This window comes from Herpailurus yagouaroundi, unplaced genomic scaffold (genome assembly GCF_014898765.1).
Source record: "Herpailurus yagouaroundi ecotype Mexico unplaced genomic scaffold, PumYag 67702, whole genome shotgun sequence".
In the NCBI taxonomy this organism is placed as follows: domain Eukaryota; kingdom Metazoa; phylum Chordata; class Mammalia; order Carnivora; family Felidae; genus Herpailurus; species Herpailurus yagouaroundi.
The window spans coordinates 3,063,229-3,076,054 of NW_024420501.1; the positions used below are offsets into that span (position 1 = coordinate 3,063,229).

General features: G+C 44.2%; 1 protein-coding gene and 1 pseudogene across 1 annotated transcript; both read left to right on the plus strand.

The window, feature by feature from the left end:
• The first annotated feature begins 2,519 nt into the window (after positions 1-2,519).
• On the plus strand, positions 2,520-3,118 carry LOC121025814 (ferritin heavy chain-like; annotated as a pseudogene).
• A 2,870-nt stretch (positions 3,119-5,988) lies between these two features.
• On the plus strand, positions 5,989-12,544 carry F9 (coagulation factor IX). Its single transcript, XM_040468579.1, has 3 exons — positions 5,989-6,256; positions 10,963-11,126; positions 11,325-12,544. Exons 1-3 carry the CDS (start codon positions 6,169-6,171, stop codon positions 11,475-11,477), a joined length of 405 nt encoding a protein of 134 aa, XP_040324513.1. The 5' UTR covers positions 5,989-6,168; the 3' UTR covers positions 11,478-12,544.
• Positions 12,545-12,826: the final 282 nt, after the last annotated feature.

Here is a 12,826-nt window from a genome sequence, read left to right on the forward strand (position 1 = left end):
CACCTACAGGCACCTGAATGGCTCAGTTGGTTAAGTATCCAACTCTAGATTTTGGCTCAGGTCATGATTTCCTGGTTCATGAGTTCAGGCCCCACATCAGGCTCTGCCAGGGCAGAGCCTACTTGGGATTCTCTCTCTTGCCCTCTCTCTCTACCCCTTCCTCCCTTCTCTGTCAAAAATAAATAAGCTTGGGGGCGCCTGGGTGGCGCAGTCGGTTAAGCGTCCGACTTCAGCCAGGTCACGATCTCGCGGTCCGGGAGTTCGAGCCCCGCGCAGGCTCTGGGCTGATGGCTCAGAGCCTGGAGCCTGTTTCCGATTCTGTGTCTCCCTCTCTCTCTGCCCCTCCCCCGTTCATGCTCTGTCTCTCTCTGTCCCCAAAATAAATAAAGGTTGAAAAAAAAAATTAAAAAAAACAAATAAAAATAAATAAATAAATAAGCTTGTAAAAAAGTGGATTAAAGACTTAAATGTGAGACCCGAAACCATAAGAATGCTACAAGAGAACAGTCAGTAATTTCTCTGACACTGGCCACAGCAACATTTTTCTAGATGTGTCTCCTGAGGCAAGGAAAACAAAAGCAAAATGTAATTACGGAGACTACTTCGAAATAAAAAGCTTTTGCACATCAAAGGAAACCATCAAGAAAACAAAAACTACTGACAACCTACTGAACAGGAGAGGATATTGCAAATTATGTATCTGACAAGGTGTTAATATCTATAATATATAAAGAACTTATAGTCAACATGAAAAAAATCTGATTAAAAAATGGGCAGAGGACTGGAATAGACATTTTTTCAAGGAAGACATACAGAGGGCCAACAGACACGTGGAGAGATGCTCGACATCACTAATCATCAGAGAAATGCAAATCAAAAACCACAATGAGGGGCGCCTGGGTGGCTCAGTCAGTTAAGCATCCAACTCTTGATCTTAGCTCAGGTCTTGATCTCAGGGTCATGAGTTCAAGTCAGGTCATGCTGGGAGTCTACTTAGAATCTACTTAAAAAAAAAAAATGAGATATCACTTTACCTGTCTTAGAATGGCCAAAACTCAAAAAGACAAGAAACAACAAGTTTTGGCAAGGATTTAAAGGAAAAGAAACTGTTGGTGAGAATGTAGATTGATAGACTCAATGTAGATAACAGTGTGGAGGACCCTCAAAAAATTAAAAGCAGAAATATGATACGACCCAATAATTCCACTATTGGGTATTTACCGAAAGAAGACGAAAACACTAATTTGAAAAGATAGATGTGCCCCTATGTTTACTGAAGCATTATTTACAATAGCCAAGATATGGAAGCAATCTAAGTGTCCTTCAGTAGACAAATGGATAAGGAACATGTGGCCATATGTATGATGGAATATGATGCAACCATAAAAAAGGATGAGATTGTGCCATTCGAGACAACATGGATGGACCTAGAGGCTATTATGCTAAGTGAAATAAGTGAGACAGAGAAAGACAAAAACCATATTATTTCACTCATAAGTGGAACCTAAAAAAAAAAAATGAATAGACAGAAAGCAACATCAGACCTATAAATACAGAGAACTGATGGTTGCCAGAGAGGAGGAGGTTTGGGGTTGGGCAAAATGGGTAAAGGAGAGTAGGAGATACAGACTTCTAGTTATGGAATGAGTAAGTCATGGGAATAAAAGGCACAACGTACGGAATATAGTCAACAGTACCGTGACGGCAACATATCAGGAAATACGGTAGCTTCACTTGAATTGAACACAGCATATTGTATAAACTTGTCAAATCACTATGGTGTACACCTGAAACTAATGTAATATTGTGGGTCTACTAAAAAAAAAAAAACTGCACATAAGCAGACCTATGCAGTTCAAAGTGTCTTGTTCAAGGATAAGTTGATACAGAAGACCTGTATGCTAACAATTACAAAATGCTGATGAAAGAAATCAAAGATCTAAAGAAATGGGCATACGTGTCCATACCCTGTCCAGGGACTGGAAAACTCAACAGAGTGAAGATGTAAATTCCTCCAAATACACACACAGGTTTAATGGAATCCCCATCAAAATCCCAGCAAGAGTTTTTTGTAGCTACAGGTTATTTTTAAATGTATAGAGAAAGTTATGGGCCCTAGAATAATTCAAATAATCTTGCCTCAAAATACTGAATCTCCACTGTGAGTCACTGCAGTTTCGTATTTCTTTTTTTTTTTTTTTTTTTACGTTTATTTGTTTTTGAGACAGAGAGAGACAGAGCATGAACAGGGGAGGGGCAGAGAGAGAGGGAGACGCAGAATCTGAAGCAGGCTCCAGGCTCTGAGTTGTCAGCACAGAGCCCGACGCGGGGCTCGAACTCACGGACCGCGAGATCGTGACCTGAGCCGAAGTCGGCCGCCCAACCGACTGAGCCACCCAGGCGCCCCTGCAGTTTCCTGTTTCAACAGTATGTTGGCAGAACCCGGCACTCGTCCCCCACCCCAGCTCTCCGCTCAGAGCCAGCCCTCTGCCATCTCCTCACGGTGCCCGTGAACCTCTATGCCACTCTACGCCTCCCCCGTCTACCTGCCACGCCTTACTACTTTGACCCGCAAAGGCGTGGCCTTGAAGAACTCTGCCAAACGTTTTCTTCACCAGTCGCACGAGGAGACAGAACATGCCGAGAAACTGATGAAGCTGCAAAACCAACCAGGTGCCCGAATCTTCCTTCAGGGTATTAAGGAGCCAGACCCTGATATGACTGCCAATAGAGTGTGCATTACACTTGGAGAAGAGCGTGAATCACTCACCCCTGAAACTGCATGAACTAGCCACTCATAAAAACGACCCTGTCCGAGGGACTTCACGGAGACGCATTACGTGAACGAGCAGGTGAAATTCACCAAAGAAGTCGGCGACCACATAATCAACCTGGGCGAGACGAGGGGCTCTGGAATCTGGCAGGGCCAAGTGTCTATGACGAGCACACCTTGGGAAACAGTGATAAGGAGAGCTACGCCTTAGGCTGTCTTCCCATTGCCTCAAGGGTGACCTCCCGGGTCAGCGAGGCAGTGCGTGCGTGTTGGGGTTACGTTTACCTTTTCTCCAAGTTGTACCAAAACATCTACTTCTTTCATTTGTACCACTCCTTGAAATAAAGTAATTTGGTAACCGCCCCCCCCCCCGCAACAAAATAATCTTGCCACACAATCCAAACGTGGGAGAAATCACTCTCCCTGATATAAAAGCTTACTAGACAGCTTTAGTAATGAAGACAGGTGGCGCTGGCAGAGGAAGGCACACATACGCCAATCAAACGGAACAGGAAACCTAGAAATCAACCCAAAACAAGATATTCACCTGATTTGTGGGGGGAAAAAAAACGCACAAGCAATTCAACAAGCAAGGATTCTCTTTTTAAGAAATGGTGCTAGAGGAATCAGACACCCACAGGCAAATCAAAAAAAAAAAAAAAAAAAAATCAACCTAAACCTCATACATTAGAAACATTAACTCAAAATGGAACACCAGAACATTAACTCAAAATGGAACACCAGAATAAATCTAAAGCGTAAAACTACACAATATTTTTAATGGGAAAAAAAACTTCAAGATTCATGTTAGTGGAAGAGTTCTAAATGCGACACTAAAGGTATGATCGTTAAAAAATGTTAAATTGAGCTACATCAAAATTTAAAACTTTGGCTGTGCGACTCAGTTACGAGGATGGAAAGATAAGCAACAGTCTTAGACACAGTATTTGCAAACCATGTATCTGAGAAAGGACTCACACCTACATTTTTTAAAAAAACTCTAAAATTGAACAAGAAATCCAACAATGAACATACATTTCACTGAAGAGGATATACAGATAGTAAGTTATAAGGTGTTCAACATCACGAACCATTAGGATGCAATGGTTTTGCATTTGCAATGGTTTTGCAATACACATGCAAATTAAAACACAGTGAGCTATCACAACACACCTATGAAAGTGTCTAAAGTAAAAACAAAACAAAACAAAAAACAGTGACAATACCAAATGCTGGCAAGGATGCCCAGAAACTGGATCATTCACCCATTGTTGGTGGGAATGTAGACGTGGCAATCTGTTTTGGAAAACAGTACAGCAGTTTATTTAACATTTATTTATTTTTGAGAGACAGAGAGAGACAGAGCATGAGCAGGGGAGGGGCTGAGAGGGAGGGAGACACAGAATCCGAAGCAGGCTTCAGGATCCCAGCTGTCGGTACAGAGCCCGACACAGGGCTCGAACTCAACGAATCGCGAGATCATGACCTAGGCCGAAGTCAGCCGCTTAACTGACTGGGCCACCCAGGCGCCCCAGGGTGGCAGTGTATTTAAAAGCTTAACATTCAACTTTAGCTTAAACATACCATATGACCCAGAAACTGCATTGCTGGGCATTTATCCCAGGGAAATTAAAAAGTTACATCCACACAGAAACCTGTACATTTAAGTTTATACCACATTATTACGATAGCAAAACCTGGAAACCATCGAAATGTTCCTCAGTAGGTGAATAAACAATTTGTGGTACATCCACATCATGGAATACTTCGCAGCAACAAAAAGGAACCGACTATTGAAACATGTAGCAACCTAGATGGATCTCAAACGCACTGTGCTCAATGAAAACCACCAGTGTCAAAAGCTCACATACTCTGTGCCTATTTATACAACATTCTCATCACAGAGACTGAACACTGATTAGTAGTGCCAGGGGTTAGGAATAATTGGGAGGAAGGAGGTGGGTGTGATTATAAAATAGTAGCACAAGAGAGATCTTTGTGGTGATAGAACTGTTCTGCACCCGGACCGCAGTGGTGGTTACATAAATCTACACGTGATAAAATTACGTAGAATTACACACACACATTATGCCAACATCCATTACCTGGTTTTGATGTTATACTACATTTATGTGAGATATAAACATTGGGAGTAACTGGGTGAAAGGTATACGAGACCTCGCTGAACTGTTGTTACAATTTCCTGTGACCCTAAGGGTACCTGGGTGGCTCAGTCAGTTGAGCGTCTGACTTCGGCTCAGGTCGTGATCTCACAGCTGGTGGGTTCGAGCCCCGCGTCAGGCTCTGCGCTGACAGCTCGGAGCCTGGAGCCTGCTTCGGATTCTGTGTCTCCCTCTCTCTCTGCCCCTGACCCACTCGCATTCTGTCTCTGTCTCTCTCAAAAATAAATAAACTTCAAAAAACATTTTTTTTAATGAAGGTAAAATGGAGACATTTTCAAACAAAAGCGGGGAAAATTCATCATAAGAAGCCCTACACTGTCAAAATTGTTGGACTATTCAAAGTGATGAAAAATTATAACTTGGATCTAAACAAAGAAATGAATTTCATAATGGTAAATATGTGGCTAAATAGAAACTACTTCTTCTCATTTTTAAATTTCTTTGAAAGGCTGACTGCTTAAAGCAGAATCATATCACGTAGAGTTTATAACATGTACAAATAAAATGTATCACAACAACAGCACAAAGAATGATAGGTAAATGTTGGTATACGTCGATTTTTTGTATTGTATGTGAAGTGGTAGGACATATTAACACAACCTAAAACTATAATATACTACTACTCGTCCATCGTATCATAGAAATATGTAAGTATATACGCACACATACACACACATACATACGTGTGTTCTGAGTAGGGTCCTTACGTTTCACCTTGGGTACATGGCACAAGAAAGTTGAGTCGTCGTGAGAAGGAACATACTAAGAATCTACCAAGCGGCCCAACGTATGTGAGCAGTGAGTTTTAAGGTAGGTACCCAAATGACTTCGTTGTCTCTCTTTACTTTTAAACCATATGCCATTAGTGCTCCCTGACGAGGATAAACATGGATCCCACTGATGAAGTTTGCTGCCACGGCCACTCCAGCCATTGTACCCGCTGCACCACCACCCCCCCCACCCCATTCTAATGATGTGTCATTTCCTGCTTCAGTCTCCCATCAGCCACTGCGGTAGAAGTCCACAGAATCAGAGGTGAAGTTTAAAGATTGACACTGCCTATACTCTTCACTTAACCCAAGAAGCCACTGGAAATCGCCCAAAGACCCACTGGGGGAGATGGACACTGTTTCCCAGAAGTAAATACAGCTCAGCTTGTACTTTGGAACAATTGGTCAACCTTGCTACTTGCACAATCTGTCGGCAAAGGTTATGCGGTGCCTGAACATGATCATGGCAGAACCACCGGGCCTCATCACCATCTGCCTTTTAGGATATCTACTCAGTGCTGACTGTACAGGTTGGTTTCCTTTTTCAAGATACACTGTATGCTTGTCTTTTAGATATAGAAATGTCTGGTGCTATATTTTCCACTAAACAGTGATTACAGGATTTGACAGCAACGTTTACGATCCCAGTCATCAGCATGTGAGTTGGTAAGTACCAGTTCTCTAGTATCGGTGTCTTCTTAATGGCGAAAACTAGATTTACAATGCCTATGGTACTGTTTTCTTTTTTAACGGACACTGTTAGCCTTATGATTTGGCCAGGTAAATTTGCTTTGAAAACAGTCATCTCCTGCGTTAAAGAAAAATAAAAGTGGGAAAACGTTTTAACCAGGAAACAGCAGAATATGAAACACATTAACTCTGTCATGTGGTTTTTTTTTTTTTTTTTTTTTACTCACCACTTTGAGATCAAAACGGGACACATGAAAGCCACAATGGTTTTATTTGCAGAAAGAGCTTGATTTTTAAGATATCTGGTACAGTTCAAAATGTTAGAACTATAAAATGCGGCAGGCTTGTGGCTTTAAATATCCATAAACTCATACACTTCCAATTTTAAGTGTTACTTAAAACGAAGTCTTCGTTACTAAGTTGTTATTTATCCCTAAACTTTTTCATGGATTAGGAGCAATTCTTTTGTCTCTGCTTGTAAACATCTCGGAGTTAATACAGGGGGAAACCCAATACTCACTTGAGCAAAACGAGTCCAAGACTGACATAGGAGTGGGAACAGAGTGAATGCGATGCATATCGCTTGGTTTTTTCACAACTTCAGTGACTTTTTAAATTTTTTTTAATGTCTATTTACTTTTGAGAGAGAGACAGACAGATAGAGATTGCATGCAAGCAGGGGAGGGACAGAGAGAGAGGGAGCCCAGAATCGGAAGCAGGCTCCAGGCTCTGAGCTGTCAGCACAGAGCCCGACGTGGGACCCGAACTCATGGACCGTGAGATCATGACCTGAGCTGAAGTCACCCAGATTGAGCCACCCAGGCGCCCCTCAACTTCAATGACTTTATGCACTTCCCAAAGGCAGGCACACAGGGAAGGAATTACCCCATCTAGGCAAACGGCGTGTTCTCACAGGAAGCATTTATCGCCCTTACTTGTCAACCCACTATAATCAAATCTAGCAGCTGACAGTGCCGGGATCAGGGTGCCAACCCCAAGGGTCCCCGGAAAGCAGACTGGCCCCGTGCTTCCCACTCCAGACATGATGGCACACTGAAATGCAGAAATGATGGTACGAGAAGGCAAAGGTTAAATCAAACTGGCAAAGCGGGTACAGTGAAGAAATTTAGCCGGAAAATTCACCAAGTGGGACATAAGGCTAAGTCTTTACACGTAGCTCATCAGTGTGAGATCCAGGACCACAAAAGGTCCAAGCCCTTCCTTCAAGATAAGTGGTGAGATAAAGGAGGTTTCTGGAAGGCTACTGCTCCCTTGAAGACCTCAGACGTTGGGGGAGAAAAAAGGATAGGTATGGAGCGGGGACGGGGAGTAGGATTTCAGAGCTGAAGAGAGGCAAAATATATGACCGTCAAACAATTGTGTAGAAAGGCAGTGTGATTCTGGAGTCACTGCAGTCAGAGATAACAGGCCCTGGAGGAGAGAGCCGAGGGAATTTCCCAAAGGATGGACAGTTCTAATGCAGCACTCTCTTCTGCTGTTAAGCGGTCACTGGCTTCTAAGAGCTGTTTCTATGAATGACTTACGGAGATGTTACATTTTCATGACTGCTGCCATTAGGCATTATTTGCATCAGTTTAGAATTTTGAAATCAAACTCGTTCTGCAGAACTAATTTGATTTTGTAACGTATACGGACTGAAGGGGTCTTTCATTCAGAACGAATGCATGAAATGAATGAATGAAAGAAAGACAGCCTCGGTCCATATGCTTTGCAGAACTTCACAAGACTGAGTGACCACGGTGCCAGGTACTGGGGTGAGGTATTAGGGGCGCAGGGATCATCTGGACTCCCTCTTTGACCTAAAGTATCGTGAGGTCAGGTGAGAGATTTCAATGTAACGTGACAACATGTGTACCAGGAGCACAAAGGGATACATTAACTGGGGAAACACTCGGCACAGAGACAGTATTTGGGGCTGGATCTTAAAAGAGGAGCAGGTTCACTGTCCTTTAATGTCTGATCTAGGGCATCCTACGCAAAGAGACTCACTCCCGTGCAAAGATCCAGATCCACAAAGAATGTGAGGTCTTTCAGGAACTCAGGGTGTTGTGAATATTAAATATGACAAGCGAGGTAGGATAGCTAGACAGGGTCAGGTCACCAGATAACAAAGGCCTGAAACTAAGGAGTTTGGACAACAGAGCCCAACTGTCGGGTCAACGGAAGTGGAAACGTGAATGGCGCTGATGATGGCTGATCTAGAATGCTCGGTCTGGCAACATTTTTATCATTTTTTTCTTATTGCATTTTTCATTTTCATTCCTGTGTAGTTAACATAGAGTGTTACATTAGTTTCAGGTGTACAATATAGTGATTCAGCAATTCTCTACATTACTTGGTGCTCACCGCGACAAGTGCACTCTTTAGGCGCCATCACCTATCATGAGTCTGGCAACATTCTAGTGAACTGTTGGAGGAAGGGGTGGCGAGACATGGAGTGACCGTCTTGAGGCCACTGCAATCATCCTGGGAAGGCATGAGGGGCCGGAGCCTGGACATTAGTTGTGCAGAGAAGAAGGAAAGGAAATCAGGTGACATCCAGGACGTAGAAAGGACAGGGCTTTTACCCCTCTGGCTGTGGAAGGGGTACAGGTTCAGACAAGTGTGGAGTACACATCTGGGGCGTCTGATGTGATTCCAGGACACAGAGTGGTACCTCCGAGCGTGGACTGGGCAGTCTGACTGCCAAAGTCTAAACCCTGGTTCTGACACTTCAGTGTGTCACCCAGGGCCAATTACTTAAACCTCTGTGAACCTCCATTTTCCTCCTTTACAAAAATGAGATGTCGGGATCAATCTCATGGGGCTGCTGTGAGGATGGAATGAAATGATGGCTGCAAAGCACAGAGCATCACGTCCAGCACTGCAGAAGCATTAGATAATCATCAGCTCTGATTCGTCGCATGACAATGTACAGTTAGGGAGCTGGGAAGATGATCTGGAATTCAGAAGATATATCTGACTAGAGATGGCTATTTGGAGCCCGTCGTTGTCGGGGCGCCTGGGTGGCTCACGGGGTTAAGCGTCCGACTTCAGCTCAGGTCATGATCTTGCGGTCCGTGAGTTCGAGCCCCACATCGGGCTCTGTGCTGACAGCTCAGGGCCTGGAACCTGCTTCGGATTCTCTGTCTCCCCTTCTCTCTGCCTCATGCTCTGTTTCTCAATAATAAATAAACATCAAAAAAAATTAAAATGGAAAAAAACAAAACAAAAAAACGGAGCCCACCGTTGTAGAAACCGCACTTACAACCGTGTGTGAGGATCCAGGGAGGGAGCACGGATAATGTGGTATCGAGCACAGCGCCTGACTGCAGTGAGCGCTCAGAAAATGGTGTTGAGGGGCGCCTGGGTGGCTCAGTCGGTTAAGCATCCGATTCCGGCTCCGGTCGTGACGGCACGGTTTGGGAGTCGGAGCCCGGCATCGGGCTCCGTGCTCACAGCACAGAGCCTGCTTGGGATGCTGTCTCTCCTTCCCTCCCTGCCCCTCCCCTGCTCGCACCTTATCTCACTCTCAAAATAAATAAATAAACTTTAAAAAAAAATGATAGAGATGGATATGTTTTCTATATCTATCTAGAGAGACAGAGACAAAGAGACAGAGAGAGAGAGAGAGAGAGTGAGTGAGTGAGTGAGTGTGGGGAGGGAGGGACGGAAGGAGACAAATAGGTTAGAGACCTCAATCCTCCAGAGTTCAGGACTGCCCCACAGGCAGGCACATCCTGAATCCCAGAGACAGACTTGTCACTGTAATTCCCGTAACACGTGCCAACCGATGGTGTTGTGAGTCTGGAAATAAACAAATTAGTGCGATGGTTTTTCTTTAACATCTAGTGAGAGGCACTGGGGTTGCATGTGCAGCGGGCCCACAATCAGGCTTCTGTTTTTCCCAGAGAAATTTGCTGCAAAGTCATTTGGGCAACCGCATCCTGAAAACACAGCCCGGCCAGGGTGATGGATCACCTTGCACGGATCTGCAATTAGCTATTTTCAAATGATGACAAAGTGTGAAGTTAACTGCTTATTTGAGAACTTTCTTTTTTCATCCAAAGTAAATCCAAATACAATTGAAAATCTGACCGTTCATTACTGGAGCTCTCTTGACTAAAAGCCAAATTGAATTTTAATTCCTAAAGCTCCGTGTGTATACAGTGCTGTGAGGACATCATAGATTTTTGGCTCTAGGCCCCAAAGATAAATTGGCTTTGGGATTCCTTGGATTAAGAACAAAGCCCTTCTTGGGGCGCCTGGGTGGCGCAGTCGGTTTAGCGTCCGACTTCAGCCAGGTCACGATCTCGCGGTCCGAGAGTTCGAGCCCCGCGTCGGGCTCTGGGCTGACGGCTCGGAGCCTGGAGCCTGTTTCCGATTCTGTGTCTCCCTCTCTCTCTGCCCCTCCCCCGTTCATGCTCTGTCTCTCTCTGTCCCAAAAATAAATAAACGTTGAAAAAAAAATTAAAAAAAAAACAAAGCCCTTCTTAAGAGATGTATTTAATTTTCACGATGCTTTCTTTTTCCTTTTAAATTGCAGTTTTTCTTGATCATGAAGATGCCACGAAAGTTCTGAGCCGGCCCAAGAGGTATAATTCAGGCAAACTGGAAGAGTTTGTTCAAGGGAACCTTGAGAGAGAATGTATGGAAGAAAAGTGTAGCTTTGAAGAAGCACGAGAAGTTTTTGAAAACACTGAAAAAACCGTGAGTATTTTCCACGTAACATACGTCAGATGCTAAGAACAGAAAACCTAAAAAGAAAAAGAAGAAAAAAAAGAACCCTCTCTCTGAAATTTTTAAATAGCTACACACATAGATGTATGACAAATGTTACAGAAGGGAAGCAATCAAATCCAAAACATTTTAAGTACTGCCATTAACTTGTCCTCTTTTTCTTTATAGACTGAATTTTGGAAGCAGTATGTTGGTAAGCAATTAATTTTTTCCTCTGGCTGGGACACGAAACATTTGAGAATTACTTTTCTCTGTGTAAACAGACAGTATATTAGACTCCGTCCAGAGCGTCCAACTCTTTTACCCAAGACCCAACGGTGATACATGACAGGTTTATGCCAGCATGGGAGGGATCAGCGGGCAGATAAGCTCACTCCTCCCCAGGGCTTTCAAAACATGGCGGCCGGAAGGAGGAAACTCAGGTTCCTTTGTCTGGGGACTGAATCAGAGTTCGCAGTCTTCAGCAGAGAACGTGAGAATGCTGACGGACTGAGACGTGTATTGTCTAGTACAAGTCCTCCTCCTTGTGATGGCCCCCAAGGCTCCCCGTGATGGTCCCGGCCCTCCCTTTCCACTGGCCCTGGGACCCTCTCCTCCTGCTCACCTCCTCACACACAGTGGGAAGTAGGGGGGAGAGGGGGGTGTTCCCCAGCCATCCTGGCCTCCCTGCGGCTCCCTGCACACCCCGGAAATGCTGCGGGAATGCTTTGGCTTTGGCCTTTGATCCGGCTGTTCCTTTACGGTGCCAGGTTCTCTTCCACCAGGTTCCCCTAGGCGCACTCCCTCCCCTCTTTCAGCTCTTCACCCGAGCGTCACCGTCTCCATGAAGCCCACCTTGATCATCTATTAGTACTTCAGCCGCCTCCCCATAACCCCATCACCTAGCAACCGCATCCTGCTCTATTATTTTTCGTAGCACTTTTTACCATCTGAGGCAACATATAATGTTCTTATTTGTGCCACTTATTATCTATTTTCCCCACCTCGTGAGAATGTAAGCTTCCCGTTGGTGGGGGCGTCCAAGTGTTTTGTTTACTGACGTACTCCCGGTACAGAAGCGCTGAGTAAATATTTGTTGAATGGGTCGACCAAAAAGAGGAAAAGCCAAACTTTCATGACAACTGAGCTTCGCAAACTCACGTAGAATCCAGCAGCAAGATTCTGAGGCAGCGTGAGCCCCACAGGTTGACATATCTGTCTGTACGGATAAAACCTAGAGAGCAAATTCACAGAGTTTCCAACACTTTGAGATCTAATTCTATTTTCCAGTTGCTGTTCTGGGGACACTATTAGACTTATTCATAGGCTGCTAACTCATAATGTCTCCGCTTTTGTTTTTATTTTTTGAAGATGATTTTCTAAGTAGTCTCTACACCCGACATGGGGCTTGAACCCACAACCCTGAGATCAAGAGACACGTGATCTAACCGGCTGAGCCAGCCAGGTGCCCCGTCCACTTTTATTTTTAAATCGTGAGGAAGGACGAGGTGCACTCTCTTACGTTCACTTTGCGTTTCCTTGTTAGTAATGAATGCAACCGTGGCAATTCGCTCCTCAGGTAATTACCCTGCAGTTAGCGCAAAGAAGTCTTTTTATTCTCCGTTTCTATTATATTTACACCTTTAAATCTTGTGATACATTTTTATTTTTTTCAAGATTCTATTCTTAAG